At 55.4% G+C, this 20804-nt stretch overlaps 3 protein-coding genes across 10 annotated transcripts in view; 2 read left to right on the forward strand and 1 right to left on the reverse strand.

The window, feature by feature from the left end:
• The window catches only part of YPEL3 (yippee-like 3 (Drosophila)), a 4743-nt gene extending 989 nt beyond the window's left edge, over nucleotides 1-3754 (forward strand). For 2 of the 3 annotated variants that reach the window (XM_011933514.1, XM_011933515.1), the window contains exons 2-5: nucleotides 578-760; nucleotides 866-909; nucleotides 1112-1220; nucleotides 3266-3754. In XM_011933514.1, the coding sequence (XP_011788904.1) occupies nucleotides 644-760; nucleotides 866-909; nucleotides 1112-1220; nucleotides 3266-3355 (360 nt within the window). In that variant the 5' untranslated portion in view covers nucleotides 578-643 and the 3' untranslated portion in view covers nucleotides 3356-3754. Of the gene's footprint in view, nucleotides 761-865; nucleotides 910-1111; nucleotides 1221-3265 lie in introns of all 3 variants that reach the window. The other variant, XM_011933513.1, reaches the window with a different exon arrangement.
• A 370-nt stretch (nucleotides 3755-4124) lies between these two features.
• Nucleotides 4125-10242, forward strand: TBX6 (T-box 6). Of its 2 annotated transcripts, XM_011933517.1 has the most exons (9): nucleotides 4170-4180; nucleotides 4815-4980; nucleotides 5064-5298; nucleotides 6834-7101; nucleotides 7205-7351; nucleotides 7429-7499; nucleotides 9185-9258; nucleotides 9314-9524; nucleotides 9599-10242. In XM_011933517.1, exons 2-9 carry the CDS (start codon nucleotides 4863-4865, stop codon nucleotides 9810-9812), a joined length of 1338 nt encoding a protein of 445 aa, XP_011788907.1. In that variant the 5' UTR covers nucleotides 4170-4180; nucleotides 4815-4862; the 3' UTR covers nucleotides 9813-10242. The 2 variants fall into 2 exon arrangements, with proteins under 2 accessions (XP_011788906.1, XP_011788907.1); XM_011933516.1 differs by having other exon boundaries at nucleotides 4125-4980.
• Nucleotides 10243-10613: 371 nt separating this feature from the next.
• Nucleotides 10614-19798, reverse strand: PPP4C (protein phosphatase 4, catalytic subunit). Of its 5 annotated transcripts, none has more exons than XM_011933520.1 (9): nucleotides 19683-19798; nucleotides 19300-19460; nucleotides 14489-14540; nucleotides 13513-13563; nucleotides 13201-13302; nucleotides 12488-12661; nucleotides 12274-12400; nucleotides 11147-11336; nucleotides 10614-11069 (listed from the first exon to the last, which is right to left on the reverse strand). In XM_011933520.1, exons 2-9 carry the CDS (start codon nucleotides 19395-19397, stop codon nucleotides 10940-10942), a joined length of 924 nt encoding a protein of 307 aa, XP_011788910.1. In that variant the 5' UTR covers nucleotides 19398-19460; nucleotides 19683-19798; the 3' UTR covers nucleotides 10614-10939. The 5 variants fall into 5 exon arrangements, with proteins under 5 accessions (XP_011788910.1, XP_011788913.1, XP_011788911.1 ...); XM_011933523.1 differs by having other exon boundaries at nucleotides 14489-14599; XM_011933521.1 differs by having other exon boundaries at nucleotides 19677-19798.
• Between the last annotated feature and the right edge of the window lie 1006 nt (nucleotides 19799-20804).

The following is a 20804-nucleotide window of genomic DNA, read 5'->3' on the forward strand; positions in this document are numbered from 1 at the left end:
CCCCACTCCCGCGCCCCAGGTGAGCCCCGGGGTCCAGGTAAGGCTCCGCGATGCAGGTAAGAGCCCCTGGGCGTAGAGGAGGCCTCGGCGACCGCAGGTGAGAGCCCCTCCTCTGCTAGGTGACCCTTTACCTTTACGGCGAGGCCTCCTGCCTCCTCCAGGCGGTGGACCCTCTCCCCGATGAACCCCCTAAGCCCCCAGTGAACCCCACTGCTCTCCAGATGAGGTCGCAAGGACCAACCAGCCCCTACCCGTCCATGCTCCCCTGAAACTGGGAACTGACAGCCCAGCCCTCCAAAGCCCCTTCCTCCAGCTTCAGCTGCCAGGTCAGCAAGAGTGAGGCCGGAAGCAGGCGGGTGACTCACCCCGGGCTCCTCTGAGCCTCAGTTTCCCCATTGATGCAACCTGAGGCCTCCTCATTGAGTCAAAACTGAGACGCCTCTGGTCCCCGAGGGGCTGCTGGCTCTGGGAAAGGAGAGAGCAGCCGAGTGTGACAGAGTGAGTCCCCACGGCTCTGGGAGTGCCTCGCATGTGTATGGCCCAGGTCCTGACAGCCCACCTACTCCCTCCCCGGCAGGCACTGGGCTCCCTCTGCTCCCCGTGGGCCGCTCCCCGCGTGGGGCCACTGCCCCCGGCCCCCGCCATGGTGCGGATTTCAAAGCCCAAGACGTTTCAGGCCTACTTGGATGATTGTCACCGGAGGTATAGCTGTGCCCACTGCCGCGCTCACCTGGCCAACCACGACGACCTCATCTCCAAGGTAACCAACCAGGCCACAGTGGGGCTGGAACCTATAGGGGCTGCCTGGCAGCTCCCCACCGGCAGCCCTGACCCCCTCCTCTCTTCCCACCCTCCCACCCTTTAGTCCTTCCAGGGCAGTCAGGGGCGTGCCTACCTCTTCAACTCTGTGTGAGTATCTGGCCTCCTTTCTTGCTTTCCCTGACATCTGTTGTGACCTGTGACCCCTGGCATCCTGCTGAGACTCCCAGAGTTCCCCGGTGCAGGCAGGAAGCTGTGAGCGTCATCTCTTGGATGCGGAGGACAGGCACAATGCTTGAGGGGGGCCCTGTGATGGCAGGACCCTCCCTGGGACTGCCCTATGTCCCCACAGGGTGAACGTGGGCTGCGGGCCAGCCGAGGAGCGGGTGCTGCTGACCGGCCTCCATGCTGTCGCCGACATTCACTGCGAGAACTGCAAGACCACTTTGGGCTGGAAATATGTGAGTCAGCCACCTCTGACCCTAGGCTAGCCTTTGACCTGACCTTCCAACACCTCCTCCTGACAAGCAGTCATCCTATAGCCTTTCAGATTGCATAGGCCTAGCTCACACAAGTCAGACTGTCTTTTCATCCCTGACCACATTTTCTTCTCTTGCACCCTGCAAGGGCTGTAGAACTTTTCTCTTAACCCATCCCTTCTCCCAGGCACTTGGATCCCCATTTGAGAGTTAGGATATAATCAGAGTCACCATTTATTGAATGCTTATGTGCCTTGCACTGTTGTGTGCCTGGCGTCTGTTATCTCATTCAATCATTGCAGTGATCCTGTAGGTAGAAGCTAGTATTATCTCTACAGAACAAGACAGGGAGGCCCAGAGATGTTGGTAACTTGCCCAAGATCACACAACTGGTAAGTAACAGAATAGGGACCACAATCTGAGTTGGTTGGTTTTTTTTTCACTCCAAACCCTTGACCACCAGCTTATATTGTCATTCAGAGTATCAGAAAAATTGCCCCAGACTCTGCAACAACATGGAGGTTGGGTTCACCAGCCTCCCTTTCCATAGCCCTCATGGCCACTGCTGCTGTCCAGGGTCTTGATTTCACTACCCTGAGTCTCATTTCCTTATCTGTCAGTGGAAGATAAAGCCACTGCCTAGCACCCAGGATTGTTACAGGGATCAGATTAGATGTGGCAAAGGAAGATGCTCTTGGGACACTGCAAGGGACAGGATTCTTCAGGCGTCGCTTGGAGCTATGGTTCCTCTGTGAGGTAGATGCCCCAGGCAAAGCCAGCCAGCCAGCCCTGACCTGAGCTCACTGCTGACCCTGCCAGATTGGTTGTGTGTCTCTGGACAGGTGGCTTGGCCACTCAACCTCTATCAAAGAGATGGTCGGCTGGGCACGGTGGCTCATGCCTGTAATCCCAGCACTTTGGGAGGCCAAGGTGGGTGGATCACGAAGTCAGGAGATTGAGACCATCCTGGCTAACACAGTGAAACCCCGTCTCTACTAAAAATATTTTAAAAATTAGCTGGGTGTGGTGGCGGGCACCTGTAGTCCCAGCTACCCGTGAGGCTGAGGCAGGAGAGTTGTGTGAACCTGGGAGGCGGAGCTTGTAGTGAGCCGAGATTGCACTGCTGCACTCTAGCCTGGGAGAGAGCGAGACTCCGTCTCAAAAATAATAATAATAATAATAATAAATAAATAAATAAAGAGCTGGCCTAGACAAGAGGTCAAAAACTCAAGTGCCAGGCCAGGCGTGGTGGCTCATGCCTGTAATCCTAGCACTTTGGGAGACCGAGGCAGGTGGATCATCTGAGGTCAGGAGTTCAAGAACTGCCTGACTAACATGGTGAAACCCTATCTCTACTAAAAATACAAAAATTAGCTCGGCGTGGTGGCGGGCGCCTGTAGTCCCAGCTACTCAGGAGGCTGAGGCAGGAGAATTGCTTGAACCCGGGAGGCAGAGGTTGCAGTGAGCCAGGATCGTGCCGTTGCACTCCACCTTGGGCAACAGAACCAGACTCCCTCTCAAAATAAAACAAGACAAACAAAAAAAAACCTCAAGTGCCTGTAAGGCCAAGCAGATACTATAGATGTGTAAAGGGTAGCATAGATTGGAGGGGTTGGGAGTTGGGGGCAGGCTGGACAAACTGGAGTGAGCACGGCCTACTTATATTTTAATACTTTAAAGTATTATTTTTATTAAACTCTGCTGTCCAAGAGAGAGTTTATATATGTACTTTGCCACATATAATACATGTTGTAGGCCAAAATGGCCATGAAGCCACTAGTTTGCAAACCTGCACTGTGAAATCTTTTAGTCACTTCCCTATCTTCTCTATTGGAGCCATCATTAATACTTGAAAAGTACCTTTGAGTCAGGGAGTTCTACTCTGTGTTTGTGAGAAACACTGCCCTGCCCCTCTGGGCCACAGTTTCCTCACATGTAAAATGGGGCCACTGATGTCCACTCCCCAACCCCTGTGCCTTGTGGTGAGACCGTTGCTCCAGGGATGATGGTCCCGCCCCTCCTTTCAGGAACAGGCCTTTGAGAGCAGCCAGAAGTACAAAGAGGGGAAGTACATCATTGAACTCAACCACATGATCAAAGACAACGGCTGGGACTGACCCCCCCCCGCTCCCCGACGCATGTGGCTCCAGCCCGGCCTGGCCGCCAGGGAGCGCCACCGGCTTCCCTCCGCCCGAAGGGAGCTCTGGACCCTCAGGGCCCCTACAGAGGACGGATCCAGCTCCTGTACATATATTTTATTGCATGCACTGTGACCTTGGGGGGAGAACAGAAGGGGGACGACGCCCCCGCACCTCCTGCGATCTGGCTGGCTTGGATCTCGTTTTTAACCCCCTCCTTCCCCGCGTGCCCCATAGATATGGCCTGTGTTCTGCTCTCCTGGCCCCAGTGCACCGTCTGCTCTGTGAACTCCTCCCACCAGGCCCCTCTTACCCCACGCGTGTCTGTCCCCCTCGTTCTGTAGCGTTTGTACATAATAAAACAATGGAGTGGAGACAGCCCAGGCTCGCGTGTAATCCGGGAAGGGGAAGCTCAAACGGAGATTTCTGCCCCTATACACCTGTGCGGTTCTGTGCCCCGGCGGGGCATGGGGTAGGCAAGTCGTTCAAGCTGGGTCTCCAGGAACCGAGGCGGTCTCACTGCCGGCGGAGGCCCTGAGCCCACTCTGGCTGCCTACGCCGTGACCTCGCCTGATCTGCGTGTGCTCATCCTGCACAGGGACAGCGCCCCAGGGAGGCAACCGCGTCGCCGGCCTCGCAGCCCCCTCGCGGCCGGACTACAACTTCCAGCGGCCCCCGCGTGGTCCGTTCGGCTCCTTCGGGCGCGCCTCAACGCTGGGCCTGCCGGGAAGTGTAGTTCCGAGGGTTCCCCAGAGTGGGACCTTCTGGGAAACCCTGGCGCGAGGCGTCAGAAGCTGTCGGACTGTGCGCGCCTCCGAACCTTGGAGGCTTGGCTCAGGGTGGAGGGTTTTTTTTAAGCATGGGGACCAGGGAGGACTACGGTGCTCGGGACTGGGCTGCGGCCTCCTCGCGACCCCGAGTGCCCTGTGAAATCAGCTCAGGCCGCATCCCTCCAGCCTGCACTTCCCCTCTGGTCATGCTGCTTCCCTCCAGGGCCTGGCCTCCAAGTGAAGGGGGGCGGAGGGCGGTCACCGGCCAGAAGGTCGGGGGCGCCAAGGTGTGTCCCGGGACTCCAGGCTCCGTCCAGGTTCCAGGCCCCGCCCCCCAGCTTATCCCTAGCCGGGGCTCCCCCCCGTGGGAACGGGGACCAGCTGGCCGGAAGCGCCAAACTGCGTCCCTGTCCGAGCCCCGGGGATCAATCAAGCCGAGGAGTTAATTATGTAATGAGGGAGCAGGGGGTCGAGGCTAATGAAGCCGCCCGGGGTGGGGAGGGAGGGAAGGAGGGGACCGTACCCAGGTATCCGGCCCCTGCTTGGACCCCTTCGGGGCCCCAAGGGTCTCCACCCCAGCCCAAATCCAGGGCCCCAAAGAGGGGAGGGGCTGTGATCCTGGGTCTGGAAGGGGCTGAGCTGTGAGCTATAAAGGGGGCATCTCGCAGCACCGGGGGCTCTAGGCAGCGAGACCTGAGGCCAGACGGAACTACAACATGTACCATCCACGAGAGTTGTACCCGTCCCTGGGGGCCGGCTACCGCCTGGGGCCCGCCCAACCTGGGGCAGACTCCAGCTTCCCACCCGGCCTAGCAGAGGGCTATCGCTACCCCGGTGAGCGTTGGGACCAGCTCCTGGGTAGGAGAATAGGGAGGCTGGGGCCCTCGGCTGGCTCCTCATTCTTCCCCGGCTTCCAGACCTGGACACCCCCAAACTGGATTGCTTCCTCTCCGGGATGGAGGCTGCTCCCCGCACCCTGGCCGCGCACCCACCTGTGCCCCTTCTGCCCCCTGCCATGGGCACTGAGCCGGCCCCATCAGCTCCAGAGGCTCTCCATTCCCTCCCTGGGGTCAGCCTGAGCCTGGAGAACCGGGAGCTATGGAAGGAGTTCAGCTCTGTAGGAACAGAAATGATCATCACCAAAGCTGGGAGGTGAGGGGCTGGGTCAGGGTCTGTGTTTCTGGTGGGGGTCTCTTGGGAAAAGCAGAGTCCCTGGGGAGGGGCTAGGTCTGGGAGGTTCCCTAGGGGCTAGAGTTCTGCCTAGGCTTAGAATCTGACTATGGCCTGGGGCAGGGGTTACTCTGGCTGGAATCAGGAGTCATTCTGTGACAAGGGTTAAGGGCCAGTCTGTGGAGTCTGTGGCTGAGTTTAGGGACCAATCTATGGCAAGGGTCATGGGTCAGTCTGGGGCAGGGTCAGGAAGTCCCGCTGGGTTATAGGTTAGTGTGTGGCCTAGACCAGCGTCCAGACAAGGACAGGGGGTCAAGGGCCAGCTCAGTGACCAGCATCAGGGAAATCTGGCCAGGCTTGGGGATCAGTATGCAGCTTGAATAGGAGTCAGTATATCTAGGTCCAGGGTCACCCTAGAGGCAGGGACATGGTCAGTGTGTGGTCTGAGACGAGGTATTTAGGGCAGGAGCTCAAGCCCTAGCATGGAAAGTCCTCAGCCCTACTGCAGGCAGGGTATATTTTTTCTAAAGCAAATTCATCTAAGAGCTGCAGATTCTGGTGCTGGACATCAGGGGAGGAGAGGAGGGTGGGGACAGGAAGCTCCTAGCAAGAAAGTTAGTCACCCCTGCTTCTGCAAATACGCTTTGAGGGGTAGGAGTCATGGCTCTGTTCCTAACCTGCTGTGTGACAGATCGCTTAACCTGTCTGTCCTGTTTCCCCAAATGTAAAATGAGACAAGAAAACCTTCCAGATCTAAGATCCTGCCCTCTGGGTTCTTTTTTTTTATTTTTATTTTTTGAGATGGAGTCTCGCTCTGTTGCCCAGGCTGGAGTGCAGTGGCGCTATCTCGTCAGCTCACCACAACCTCTGCTTCCTGGATTCAAGCAATTCTCCTGCCTCAGCCTCCCAAGTAGCTGGGACTACAGGCACACACCACCACACCTGGCTAATTTTTGTATTTTTAGTAGAGACAGTGTTTCACCATATTAGCCAGGCTGGTCTCAAATTTCTGACCTCATGATCTCGCCTCAGCTTCCTAAAGTGCTGAGATTACAGGCGTGAGCCACTGCCCCCTGCCCTTTTTCCTCTTTCAGAGACAGGGTCTTGCCCTGTTGCCCAGGCTGGAGTGCAGTGATGCAATTGTGGCTCACTGTAGTCCTGACCTCCCAGGCTCAAGTGACCCTCCCACCTCGGCCTCTGTGGTAACTGGGACTATCAGTGTGCACCACCATGCCTGGCTAACTTTTAAATTTTTTGTAGAGATGGGGTCTTTCTGTGTTGCCCAAGCTGGTCTTGAATTCCTGGACTCAAGAGATCCTCCCACCTTGGCCTCCCAAAGTATTGGGATTAGAGGTGTGAGCCACAGCCTCTGGCCTGCCCTCTGGGTTCTAATTTCACCTCCCTTGATATTTCTCTGACAGCTCTGGGGAGCCTGCTGCTATGTCCCGTTACTGGTGCTGGGCCCACCCCTGGCCAGTGGGTAGCTCCAGGCCTCTCCTGTCCCCTCCCTTGCACAGACGCATGTTCCCTGCCTGCCGAGTGTCAGTCACTGGCCTGGACCCCGAGGCCCGTTACTTGTTTCTTCTGGATGTGGTTCCGGTGGATGGGGCTCGCTATCGCTGGCAGGGCCGGCGGTGGGAGCCCAGTGGCAAGGCAGAGCCCCGCCTGCCCGACCGTGTTTACATTCACCCCGACTCTCCTGCCACTGGTGCACACTGGATGCGGCAGCCTGTGTCTTTCCATCGTGTCAAGCTCACCAACAGCACGCTGGACCCCCACGGCCACGTGAGGCCCAGGCTGGGACTCCAGGATAGGGTTGGGGGGTGCTAGAAGGGAGGCCAAGGCTGGAGCACAGGGCAGGGAATCACTCCCATTTCCTCCCTCCCAGCTGATCCTGCACTCCATGCACAAGTACCAACCCCGCATACACCTAGTTCGGGCAGCCCAGCTCTGCAGCCAGCACTGGGGGGGCATGGCTTCCTTCCGCTTCCCGGAGACCACATTCATCTCCGTGACAGCCTACCAGAACCCACGGGTGAGTGCCCCTGCTTGAGGGGGTGGTGGCGCCCTGCCCAGACCACAGTTGCTTTGACCCTGGATGTGTGTCCCCAGATCACACAACTGAAGATTGCAGCCAATCCCTTTGCCAAAGGCTTCCGGGAGAACGGCAGAAACTGTAAGAGGTGGGAGTTGTTCATTCATTCATTCATGCGTTCAACAAATGTTTATTAATCACTCACTGTGTGCCAGGCACCGTGCTGGACATCAGGAATACAGTGGTAAGTAAAAACATTCATTCACTGACTCAGCAAATACTTATATAGTACCTGCTATGTGCCAGGGACAGTTCCAGGCACTGGAGATAAATCAAACAAAGTAAACCAAAGCCCCAGCCCTCATGGAACTGATTTGTAGTGGGGAGAGTAGACAAGCAGACAAGAGAAATAAATAAAATGCTATCTGTTAGGAAGCGATTCTAAAGAGAAGAGAGACCGGGTGCGGTGGCTTGCTTCTGTAATCCCAGCACTCTGGGAGGCTGAGGCGGGCAGATCACCTGAGGTCAGAAGTTTGAGACCAGCCTGTCAACACGGTGAAACCCCGTTTCTACTAAAAATACAAAAATTAGCCAGGCATGGTGGCACACGCCTGTAATCCCAACTACTCGGGAAGCTGAGGCAGGAGAATCTCCTGAAGGAGATGGAGGTTGCAGTGAGTGGAGATTGTGCCATTGCATTCCAGCCTAGGCAACAAGAGTAAAACTTCATATCAAAAAAGAAAGAAAGAAAACTCTGTCACAAAAAAAAAAAAAAGAAAAGAAAAAAAGAAGAAGAGAAATAAACAGGAAAGGACTGGGGTGAGCTATTAGATAAGAGGCCTGAAAAGGCCTCGGCAGGAAGAAGACACTTGAGAAAGAGCTGAAGGAAGTATGGGAGGGAGCCAGGTGGGCATCTGGCAAAGCACACTAGGGAGTGGGAACAGCACGTGCAAAGGCCCTGAGGTGGGGCTGTGCCTGTGATGTGGCTGCAGTGGAGTGAGTAGGAGTCAGGCAGGGGGAGGGGAAGCCAGGTTATGTTGGACAGTAAAGGTTCCATAAGGCCGTGGGAACTGTTCCAAATGCGGCCCCTCAGAGCTGGCCCTGACCTCAAGGAGCTTCCAGTTTGTCAGAAGAGACAGACATGAACCAAGGAGTCACTCCATCAAATGCAAAAGCAGAACTGTGACAGATGTTATGAGGGAGGGGTGTGTGCTCTCAGAGGTCAGGGAGGAATTCCTTGAGGAACTTGCACTTGCACTAAGGCAAGGATAGGTTTGGTGGCTCATGCCTGTAGTCACAGCTCTTTAAGAGGCTGAGACGGAAAGATCACTTGAGCCCAGGAGTTGGAGGATGCAGTGAGCTGTGACCATATCACTGCACTCCAGCCTGGGCAACATAGCAAGACCCCATCTCAAATTTTAAAAATGAAAAGAAAAAGGATGAGTTCAGCAGGTGAAGAGGGGACAGAAGAGGATTCCAGAGAGAGGCTGAGAGTGGATATGGGGCAGAAGGATGAGCTAGGTGAGACCGTGCCCTGGCCTTGCCTCTGGGAAGGAGTTTCTGTTGATACTAAACACAATAGGAAAGCATGGACAAGCTTGAGCAGGGGCAAAATTCCAGCTCTGCCACTTTCTAGTTATTTAATTTTCTGGCCTTCAGTTTCTTCATCTGTAAAATGGGTATAATGATGGCCCCTACCCGACAGGGTCCCTGGGAGGGTGAAATGCCTGGCACTGGGTAAGGGGAGGGTGAAATGCCTGGCACTGGGTAAGTACTGTTATTACCATCACCATGGCCATCACCGTCATCATCACCACCACCACTATTCCCCAGGGAGCGAGACGCCCGTGTGAAGAGGAAACTGCGGGGCCCAGAGCCAGCAGCCACAGAGGCCTATGGGAGCGGAGGTGAGTATAGTTCTGATGGCGATGGGGCCAGGCCTGAGACATGGATCCTCCCTAGCCCAACCTCTCCCTTCCCTCTCCCCGGACACACCAGGTGGTCCCTGCGACTCCACTCTGGGTGGAGACATTCATGAATCAGACCCAGAACAGGCCTCAGCCCCCGGGGAAGTCACCACTGCCCTGGCACCTCCGTGTGGTGGCCCCAGTGCCGAGGCCTACCTCATGCACCCTGCGGCTTTCCACGGGGCCCCCAGTCACCTTCCCACCAGGTGAGTGGGACAGGGGATCAGGCGGGGCTGCGGGACCCTCTGCCCTGCTCTGACATCCTTCTCTCCCATGTCAGGAGCCCCAGCTTCCCGGAGGCTCCAGACTCTGGGCGCTCAGCCCCCTACTCGGCTGCATTTCTGGAGCTGCCACCTGGGCCGGGGGGCTCCGGGTACCCAGCGGCTCCACCGGCGGCACCCTTTGCCCCGCACTTTCTCCAAGGGGGCCCCTTCCCTTTACCATACCCCGGGCCTGGGGGCTATCTGGATGTGGGCTCCAAACCCATGTACTGAGCCATTGCTGGGCCCCTCTGCCTCCATCACAAACCTCCTGCTCCCTTCCCCCAGCCCTGGAGCCCCCTCACCTCCACTGGCCCCATCCCCCACACCAAATGGCTGCCTTGGGCCTGCCCACCACCCCCCACAACTTCACACCTTGATTTCACTCCCACCCCGCTCTGGCTTCAAAGCCCAACCAAGGCTGCTGGGAGTCCAGCTGGGGCCAGCTTCCCCTTCCCGGCTCTCACCTCCGTGTGAATGGAAGGGGCTCTGCCTGGCCAAATGGGGCTACAGACCAGTATCCCCACCTACCGGGTCCCCCTGTGAGCTCTTGGAGGGGCTCAATCCCAATCCCCACGCCACTGGTGCAGGCCACATCAGTCTGTTTTTCTGGGATCAGAGTATTTTTGTTAATAAAACTCAAAAGCCATCCATGCTCAGGAAACATTGAAGCTCCTGTGTTTGGCCCTGGGCGGGGCTGGGTGAGCAAAGGCTTTGCTAGGAGACCCAGACCCAGATCTAAACCTGTGTTTCCAGCTGCCTGACCTAGCACGAAATCTACCGGCTCTCTAGGCCCATCTCTTCTTCAGAAAAATGGAGAAATCAGAATCTTGTGATGCTGTTAATAAGGCTACCGTGAGAACAGAGCCCTCTCCCTAGCACTGGGGAAGCCAGCAGGCAGCGGCCCCTGGAGGCCCTGGGCAAGCTGACTGGCCTGAGCCTGGCCCTCCTGGCAGGTCGGGGCCCTGAGGTCCACCCCAGGTCCCAGGCCAGCAACCCTGTGCATTCCCAACCGAGTCTGGCAAAAACTCAAAGACCATTTTTCTTCTTTTATTAGAATTTTTTTTTCATTTTTTTTCTCAAAATTTTTATCTAAAAACAAACAGAAAAAAGAAGGAAAAAAAGAAAAAAAATTATTGGAAACTTCATGGTTCAAGTGGGGAGGAGAGGAGGAACATGGAGCTGGGTCTCCAGGCCTCTCCAGAGAAGTCCTCACCCTCGAAGCACCCTCTTGGGGGAGAGCAGAGCCGGGACAGCTCCCCCCGCAACGCCCAGCCTCCGTCTGAGGAAGAAGGCAGAGTCACAGTGGTCCGAGGGCCAGAAGGGCTGTAGGGGGCAGGGGCAGGGGCCGGAGTGGGGGGTCACAGGAAGTAGTCAGCCACGGGCTTCTTGGAGGGGATGCCCCGTGTCTCTTGGGGAGCGGCCTCAAAGATGATGAAATCTTTCTGGAGATGCTCGTCCAGCTCCAAGATGGCTGCCACATTTCCACAGCTGGAAGGCGGGGCAGCAGGGTCAGGAGCAGCTCGGCTCAGATGCCCGCCCCTCCCAGCCCGGCCCAGCCGGCTCACCGGTAGCAGTAGTTGGGTGCCGACCACACAGTGAGCACGGTCTCATTGAAGTGCCACTTGTAACCTTCCATCACCAGTTGGTGGGCACGGCAGATCATGTCAATGTCGTTGGCTGCATTGAACTGGGCCACCACGTCACTGCCAAATAGGTAGCCAGCCCCTCGGGGGCTCACGCCCCACCCTGTGGTGTCTGATGGGGCAAGGGAGGGATGGAGAGGGATGTCCTCAGGCTTCTCTGGCTGCCAGCGCTGCCCCTTGAGGGTGAGCAGCCTGGCCCCTCCCCAAGTCCACCAGAGGCGCATGGGGCCTGAATATGGTCTGTGGGATGATGGGGACCAGGACAGCAAATGTAGGGGCAGATGAGCTCCAGAGGAGAAAGAATGCCCAATGGCTGGGACCCCCTCATAATGACAGTGATCATACAATCCCTGGCCAAACAGCACACGGGAGCGAAAGGGGTGCTCCCAGAGACAGAAGGGCACAGAGCGGTCGGGAGTGGCTGTGGAGCAGTGGCTGCATGTGTGTGTGTGTGTGTGTGGCTGTGGAGCAGTGGCTGCATGTGTGTGTGTGTGTGGCTGTGGAGCAGAGGCTGCGTGTGTGTGTGTGTGTGTGTGTGGCTGTGGAGCAGTGGCTGCATGTGTGTGTGTGTGTGTGTGTGTCTGTGGCTGTGGAGCAGAGGCCTCGTGTGCATGTGGCTATGATGGAGCAGACAGAGAGAGTATGTGTGCGTGTGTGCCTGTGTGTATGTGTGACAACAGGAACTCTGGCTGGTCCTCAGAAGACCTGACTTTAAATCTCAGTCTGCTCTACACTAGTGGAGAACCCACAGAATGAGGGGTCTCAGGGGGCTATCATTCTGGGGTTCTGACCTCTGAAGAAGCTGCTGTCATGTTCTAAGGCCCCTTCACTTCAGGGAGCAATGACTTAGCTGTCCTCCACAGCCCTCTGAGCCATGCCCCAAGCCACTGTGTGTTCAAAGCATCTGCCATGCAGGCCTCCCTGCTCAACCTCCAGGGTTCCAGCCATTTGGTAGGTGGAGGACAGATGCCAGTGAAGGCCAGCCCTGCTCCCTCTCTTTCCCAACCCCTCCTGACTGTCCCTGCCTGCCCCTGCCCACATGCCCTCACCTTCTGGGTCAGACCAGAGGAGGTCACACATGGGCCCATCATGAGGCACCTCTTGCTTTCGGTCAATTGTCCGAATCTGATCCAGGGTCTGGATGGAGGGGGAGAGACCCCCGTGCACACAGAAGATCTACAGGGGACAGCAAGGAAAGAGGGCGTGGCTGAGGCCTGGAGCCCCCATCCTCTTCCCGTCCCATGGAGCCCTGAGCTGGCCTACCTTGCCATCGATGATGGCTGACAGACTGAGGTAGTCGAAGATCTCAGTGCAGTAGCGCCACACAGTCACCGAGCCATACTTGCGCAGGCACTCATCGTAGAATCCGTAGACCTGCGTGATCTGGCGACTCTCATGGTTGCCCCGGATGAGCGTGATGCGGTCAGGATAGCGAACCTGGGGGTGGCCACCAAGCCGGGGCTGGCGCCTAGACGGTCTCTCCACACATTCCCCTCTGACCTCCTCATGCCTTCCTCACAACCACTGCCCAGCACACTCCTGGAACCTCTCGCCTGATGGTGTGGCATCAGCCACCTCCCAGGCCTGCAGGACCCCTCCAGAGAATGTAAACCTGACCCATCCCCATCAACTATGAACCTAATGGCTCTTCTTTCACCTGCCAGACACAGACCGGGTCCCTAGCAAGGCACCCAGGCCCTTTGTCATCTGGCCCCACACTGCCTCTCCCACCAGTGGCATCAATGACCTGCCACATTCACAACAGTGAGCCTCTGCCCCTCCCAGAATGCTGCCCCACTGGCCTCACCACCACCACCCCCGAGTCTCTGACCACCCCCAAAAGCAGAATCGGTCCATCATCAGTGACATAGCTCCAAGGTGGGGCTGGTCACGGTAGGAGATGAGGGTGGAACGGACTAAGACAGGCCCAACCCGAGGTGGCCCAGGTTGGGGGTGCAGAAGCCGGGGACTACCACCTTAAGTGCCAGCAGCAGGAGGAACGTTTCGACGCTGTAGAAGCCACGGTCCACAAAGTCCCCCATGAAGAGGTAGTTGGTCTCAGGGACATCGCCACCCACCTGTGGGGAAGTAGAAAGTTTTGCCCTGTCCTAAACAGTCCCCTACCCCCACCTGTTTCTGTCCAGCAGAGGCCCTTCTTCCACAACCGCCTATCTAACTCGGGGCCCCTTGCCCCCACTCCACGCCCCAAATTAAGGCTCCCACCCTTGATTAAAAGGGTCTTCTAGTTATCTCCCGGTTACATTTCGCAGTATTGGCCACACACTTACTCTGAACAGCTCTTTGAGGTCATAGAATTGTCCATGGATGTCACCGCACACCTGGGGAGCAGGAAGAGGGGGTTGGAACTCGAGCAGTGGGAGTTACCAGGGACGACCCTCCAAACACCCGCTGCTTTAGGGAGCTTTATCGCTCTTGGCTACACCTCTACTTCCTAGGGCCAAAATTCTCCTCTCCCACCTCAAGTCAGTCTGGTCCAGAAACACACCTGTTGTCCCATGCTGAGTACCAACTATTCTGTATGCAAGAGCTAGAACTAAGTCCTTCCAGGTAGATGTCCCGACCCCCTCCTCTCTCTACTCCCCTCAAAGTACCCAGAATCAAGTTATTAACACAGAGCCCTGGAGAAATGTGAGCAGAATCACTCACCAAATAGGAGTCCTTCTGCCCCGGCCAAGAATCTCCACTAACAAATCCAAAGTCCCTTCCCACACCCCTCTTTCTTTCCTTTTTCTTTTCTTCTCTTCTCTCTTTTCTTTTTCTTTTCTTTTTTTCTTCATTCCTTCCTCTCTCTCTCTCTCTTTCTTTCTCTTGAGACACAGTCTTCCTCTGTCACCAGGCTGGAGGGCAGTGGCCCGATCTCGGCTCACTGCAATCTCCACCTCCCAGGTTCAAGCATTCTCCTGCCTCAGCCTCCCAAGGAGCTGGGATTACAGGCACTTGCCACCACATGTGGCTAATTTTTGTATTTTTAGTGGAGACGGGGTTTCACCATGTTGGCCAGGCTGGTCTTGAACTCCTGACCTCAAGTGATGTGCCCATCTTGCCCTCCCAAAGTGCTGGGATTACAGGTGTGAGCCACTGTGCACAGCAACCCCCACTTCTTATAACAGTGCTCCCTTGAAGATGAGGGAAAGGACAGACACAAGAGGCTTAGGGGTGGGCTTATAGAGCCCCCAAGATGAAGAGGAAAGTCCACGTGCCTAAAAGACCAGGCCCGGCTCTGCAGGGACAGCAGGTACTCACTGTGACTGGCGAGTCCACTCTCTGCACGTTGCTCTCCTCTACCAAGATCTCTCTGGAGACAGGAGAAGACCAGGGTCACCACAGCCAGGCCAGCCCAGCCCAATTCCTGACCTTTTTTGGCAGGGAGGGGAGGATATGAGGCAGTTCTTGAACCTCCAGGGGGCAGGAGTGAAGCGTACAGTCTCCCCAGAACAGGCTGGCCACAGCCCTCCAGCATGCAACACCCTTCCGTGGCTCCCTGCTGCCAAAAGGACAAAGTCCAAGCTCTTATTCCAGCGTTCCAGGCCTTCTGAGCAGGCTGGGACTTTTCCAGCCCTGACTCCCCCTGCTGCTCCGTCTTCCGCATCCAGGACTCACTACTGGGAGGCGGGTCTCCCCATCCTCTCCACAGCACAGCTTAAGTAACTCTTGGCCAGTCACAGAGCCCTTCTCCCAGGCTATCCAGATACAAGGGTAGGTGCCCAAGACAGGCCTACCAGTGGATGCACCTTCAAAGTGACGCGCTCTTGGCCAGGCGCGGTGGCTCACACCTGTAATCCTAGCACTTTGGGAGGCCGAGGCGCGCAGATCACGAGGTCAGGAGTTCGAGACCAGCCTGACCAACATGGTGAAACCCCATCTCTACTAAAAATACAAAAATTAGCCAGGCGTGGTGGTGCGTGCTTGTAATCCCAGCTACTCAGGTGACTGAGGCAGGAGAACTGCTTGAACCTGGTAGGCGGGGGGTGCAGTGAGCCGAGATCAGGCCACTGTACTCCAGTCTGGGCGACAGAGCAAGGCTGTCTCAAAAAAAAAAAACAAACAAAAAAGTGAGATGCTCTTGCCATGTGTTCAATATTTCTTTACAACTATGAGGACTTAAATATTTTCTATTTCTCCTTGCCGGTGCAGTCTACTTCTACTTAAGTGAGCAGGAGATGAAATCACTTTGCCAGGTTAAGACACCCAATTTCTTTTTTTTTGAGACAGAGTCTGGCTCCATTGCCCAGTCTGGAGTGCTGTGGCGCCATCTTTGCTCACTGCAACCTCTGCCTCCTGGGTTCAAGCGTTTCTCCTGCTTCAACCTCCCAAGTAGCTGGGATTACAGGCATGCACCACCACGCCTGGCTGATTTTTGTATTTTTAGTGGAGACAGGGTTGCACTATGTTGTCCAGGCTGGTCTCGAACTCCTGACCTCAGGTGATCCACCCACCTCTGCCTCCGAAAGTGCTGGGACTACAGGTGTGAGCCACTGCACCCAGCCTATAGACACCCAATTTAAGCAATACTATATTTGCAAATTATGCCTGGTAATAGCAGCAGTGAACATTTGAGCTCATACTGTGTGCCAGGAATGTTATTAAGGGCTTGGCAGGTAGGTACTATGATTCCCAGTACACAGATGAAGAAATTGAAGCATGGGAGGAGGCTGGCTTGGTGCCAGTAACACAGGTGGGATGTAAACCAGGGAAGCCTGGCTCTGGGGTTTGATTCTTTATCAAGATATTCTGATGTGGGAAGCCCAACTCGCCTGGCCCCCCTCTTTCTGCCAATCTCTTCCCTTAGAATGGGTTTCCTGAGCTCAGTGGATAGGAGGATTCACTTAGGCCCCTTGCTCTGTATGGCAGAGGCAGCACGAAGGAAGTCTCCCTGGCTTTCAGGGAAAAGGAGGCGGCACTGGCGGTGGTCCGAGAGGCCACACCAGCACCTGTACTGTCCCACTGGCACTGCTTCTTGTGCTGAACATCCTTCCCCATCAACTGCTCACAGTGACCTTTCCAACAGACTGGTGAGGTTCTCTTCAGCCTCACGTAACAGTAAAGAAACCGAAGCTAGGTCAGGCATGGTGGCTCACGCCTGTAATCCCAGCACTTTGGGAAGCCAAGGCAGGTGGATCATGAGGTCAAGAGATTGAGACCATCCTGGCCAACATGGTGAAACCCCGTCTCTACTAAAAATACAAAAATTAGCTGGGCATGGTGGTGTGTGCCTGTTATCCCAGCTACTCGGAAGGCTGAGGCAGGAGAATCACTTGAACCTGGGAGGCGGAGGTTGCAGTGAGCCGAGATCGCGCCATCGCACTCCAGCCTGGGCGACGAGAGCGAAACTCTGTCTCAAAAAAAAAAAAAGGGAAGAAAAAAAGAAACCGAACCTTACAGAAAAGCGGCAGGGTCAAGGTTACCAAGCTGGAGAGTGGCTAAATTGGAACCCAGAAGCCCAACTTCCTAAGAATTTATGCCAGCCCTTCCATAGACCCTGAGTGAAAACCTGAAACCCAGGGAGGTCACATGCAGGGCCCGTGCTCTCGGAAAAGCACCCCTCAGTGCCAGCACAACCCCATTATGGCCTGGGAATCAGGCCCCGATTCCAGCCCCAGTTCTGTCACTTGCAGTACTTCACCAGCCCTATCATGACCTGCCTGCAGTAACAGCTACCAGCGCAGCAGGCCCTGTGCCCAGATACCCGGACTTTCAACTGCATGTCATTATCATTTCAAAAAATCAGAAAGTGACTTGATAAGGGTCATATTGCTTCTAGGTGACAAGGCAAAGATTCATACTGAAGACCACCTGATTCAAAAGCTCAGCTCTTCTGTGCTAATATTTCTAGGAGCAGCAATTTCAGCTCAGACACTGCGGACCTCTGTGCTTCCACGGGTTTCACCTGCATGTCTGTGCCCTCTGGGCAAGCTGGTGCTCTTGACACTACCAGCCTCAGCCTGGGTCTCTGGTGGGTCCCCAGGAGGCCATAACCAGGTATCAGAGCTGGCCCCGCTTCAGACTGAGCCTTGGCCTAGTACCTCCTAGTTTCACTCAGTTTCAACTGGGCAGGACCCTCCACCCCTCAGTCTTCCATAGCTCCCTGCTGCCTCACACCTCACATCAAAATCTAAATGCCTCTGCCTGGCTCTCAGTGACCACAGAGCACAGTTAAAAACCTGGATGCAAAACTAACTTCCCCTCCGACTAGCTGCATGAGTTGGACAAGGCATTATCTACTCAGAGGCTCAGTTTCCTCTGCTATGAAATGGGGCTAAGTACTCAGCCCACCCTGCCTATTCCTTAGGCTGTTGCAAGGAGCCATGGAGACTGGAGACATGAATACATAACTTCCTGCTATTCTGCAAACTCCAGCATGCTATCCAAGCTTTGTCTACCATCACCACCATGCTGATTCAGGGCCTGTGAGGGAGGTAAGACTTCGGGGTTAAAGAACAGAGCCACGCAATAACAGGTATAAGTTCCTAAAAATGCCAATCAGGACTGAGGGAGAGGGGAAAACAAAAAACACCATGGGGCTGGTCTGGTCAGGGACATTTTCTTGAGCTGGCAAAAGAGAAAAGCCACAGACAGGTGGCAAAAAAAGAGGCTGACCCTGCTCATCATCCCCTCATAGGCCCTGTCTGGCTGCACGGAGTCTATGTGAGGCAGGGCCAAGCAAAGAGCCTGAGGGCCACAGATTCAGGACCCAGCTCTGCCACATCCTCAGTGGGTGACCTCAGTCAAGTCACCAGACCTCTACGAGTCATGGCTTCTTGTTTGATAAAATGGAACAAATGATTCCAACCTCACAGGATTGCTGGGGGGAAGAGATGGATAAAAGTTTTTTACCAGTACAGGGCCAGGCCAACAGTGGCCCTATAAAGGCCAATGTCTATTGTTCAATAAACATAGGGTAATTCTGCGGGTAGTTCTGCCACAATTCTCCAGCCTGGTAGAAGCCACAATCACAGTGCCCCAGAGGAGGCAGGTAATAATTAAACCCCTGACTGTTCCCCATACATCTCAGGGGCTCCACTGTTACATTCCTCCCTTCCCTCACTGGCCCTGCCTCCATCAGCTAGCCAAATTATCTTCATCCTTCAAGGCCTACCTCCACTCAAAAGCCTTCCCTGATGGCTTTAACCCATCTCATTATTGCCCTCTTCCAAGAGAAATAGAATACCTGGTGATTATCAAGCATGTATGCTGTACCAAGACACTGTGCTAACCTCATCTCAAGCACCAACTCACTGAATCTTCACAACCATCTTATTAAGTACTATTAACTCCGCTTTACAAATAAAGACACCTTAAGATCACTAACACAGCTAGAAAGCGGCAGAGTTCAGATTCAAACCTAGAGCCATCTCACACCGCAAAACCCAGAGCCTTAACCACTGCTTCACCCTACTTCCCACAGAACTCTGAACTGGCCTCCCTCCCTATCATGCTTAATTCTACCCTGGCTTACTTCCTACGATTTCTCAGGCTCCCACCCTGAACGTGAGTGATCCAACTCCACACCTTTTTGCATTATGGCTTGAAAAAGGACAGGACACTAAGAGCTGGCTTCCGATCCCCATTCCCTACTTGTGGGTAACTTTTAACATGAAAGTTCTCACCTGTAAAATGAGTACTATACCACCAACCTTTAAGGGTTGTTGTAATTAAAAGACTTTTATAAATCACAGGGTCTTTAACTTTCCTGTCTTAAATCTTTGGTTTTTGGCTCTTTTACCACCTCCTTATTCTAGGCCTGTCCCACAGTTCGGCCCCCCTCCAACAAGCTTCCGACCCCGGACAGATGGACTTGTTTCCTTGAGTTTCCTAAGTACTTTATGTAACATTCTTACTCCACTGGAAACACGTCGTCTAATACTTTAAGTGTCTTTATCCGCTCTGTCTTCCCCGAGCAGGCTAGCTTTTCCTCGAGGGCAGCGGTTCCATCCTGCTCCTCTCTGGGAAAGCTTCCAGGGCGAGGCAAGCCCAAAGTTGTCAGTTGGGTTTGCCCCAGGACAGAACCCGTGGGCGGCGGCTTGGCCTCCCTTCCCCAGGGCCAACGGGCTCACCTGGCTTTAGCGCACAGGGCCTTGACTTCGCTCTCCTTGATGAGCTCGCAGCGACGCAGCTGCTCGATCTGCCGGTCCAAGTCGCTGATCTCCGCCATGGCCCACCCCCGGCGCGGGTCAGAGTCGGGGCCGCCGCCCCCTCCGCACCGCACAGGGGTCTCCTGGGAAAGGCCAAGACGAGCCCGCGGATCAGAGTGTCCGTGCGGGGCGCGGGGCAGACAACTCGATTCTAGAGCCGGCCCGGCTCCCCCACCCCCGCCTCCCCTCACATCGGCCCCAGGACCCCCCAGCGTCCCACGGCCTGGCCGCAACCCCGCTAACTCCCGTCGAACCCCGCGGTCCCGCGCTAAGGACGGTGACTTAGAGGAGTCTGGCACTATTACCGCCGCTGCGACTCCGGTTCCGGCTCTCCCGCTCCCTGCCTCCCTCCTTCAGTCCGCTTTGGGCCGCAGCCACCGCCGCCGCCGCTTCTACTTCCGGTCCCGCCGCGGAAGCAAAGGGAGACCAGTTCCGCCGCGCGCCGGATGTGGCGTCATACACGCTCCTCTCCTTCCTTCGCAGCCGCCCCTGCACCACTTCCCCAACCAGAGATGGGGAAGAAGCTGGAGGAACCCGTTGGCGGCCACGGGCAGTTTTGTGGGCTCTGTTGCTGGGCGATGTGGAGGCTGTTAGAAACCCTAGATCAGTCCCCTCCCCTTTCATTTTATAAAAATGTTTTAACAACTTTCTTTCTTTCTTTTTGAGACGGAGTTTTGCTCTTGTTGCCCAGGCGGGAGTGCAATGGCACGATCTCGGCTCACCGCAACCTCCGCCTCCCGGCTTAAAGCAATCCTCCTGCCTCAACCTCCTTAGTAGCTGGGGTTACAGGCATGCGCCAGCACGCCGGGCTAATTTTGTAGTTTTAACAGAGACGGGGTTTCTCCATGTTGGTCAGACTGTTCTCGAACTCCGTACCTCAGGTGATCCGCCCCCGCCCCCCCTCCCGCCTCCCAAAGTGCTGGGATTACAGGGGTGAGCCCCCGCGCCCGGCCACAACTTTCTTTTTCCTAAATTAGAGACAGGGTCTCGCTCTGTCGCTCAGGCTGGAGTCAGTGGGGCAATCATAACTCACTGTCACCTCGAACCCCTGGGCTCAAACCATCCTCCCGCCTCGGGCCTCCCAAAGTGCTGGGATTACAGGCGTGAGCCACCGCGCCCGGCCATCCTCCATTTCAGCTAGGGAAACAAGCAGAGCTGGGGCTAGGCTTTGTAACTTTATTACACTTTTTAAAAAATGTTATACATTTTTGTTATTTTCTCAGCCTTCCCCACCACAATCCTTGGAGGATCCAACTTTGTCTTTTTAAATATTGCAGCCCCAGTGATTAGAATAAGGCCTGGCACAGTAGGCATATATAAATACTTGTTAATACTTGTTTGGCCGGGCGCGGTGGCTCAAGCCTGTAATCCCAGCACTTTGGGAGGCCGAGACGGGCGGATCACGAGGTCAGGAGATCGAGACCATC

Source organism: Colobus angolensis, unplaced genomic scaffold (genome assembly GCF_000951035.1).
Source record: "Colobus angolensis palliatus isolate OR3802 unplaced genomic scaffold, Cang.pa_1.0 Scaffold128, whole genome shotgun sequence".
Lineage (NCBI taxonomy): Eukaryota > Metazoa > Chordata > Mammalia > Primates > Cercopithecidae > Colobus > Colobus angolensis.

Bases quoted from the DNA above. Each gene is read 5' to 3' on its own strand.
- TBX6 (XM_011933516.1), top strand. From the start codon at position 4,863: ATGTACCATCCACGAGAGTTGTACCCGTCCCTGGGGGCCGGCTACCGC. The intron at 7,352-7,428 runs GTGAGTGCCCCT...GTGTGTCCCCAG, and splicing joins CAGCCTACCAGAACCCACGG to ATCACACAACTGAAGATTGC. The intron at 9,525-9,598 runs GTGAGTGGGACA...CTCCCATGTCAG, and splicing joins CCCAGTCACCTTCCCACCAG to GAGCCCCAGCTTCCCGGAGG.
- PPP4C (XM_011933520.1), bottom strand. From the start codon at position 19,397: ATGGCGGAGATCAGCGACTTGGACCGGCAGATCGAGCAGCTGCGTCGC. The intron at 14,541-19,299 runs GTGAGCCCGTTG...TCCTGTCTCCAG, and splicing joins GCCCTGTGCGCTAAAGCCAG to AGAGATCTTGGTAGAGGAGA. The intron at 11,337-12,273 runs GTGAGGGCATGT...TTGCCCCATCAG, and splicing joins CCTCTGGTCTGACCCAGAAG to ACACCACAGGGTGGGGCGTG.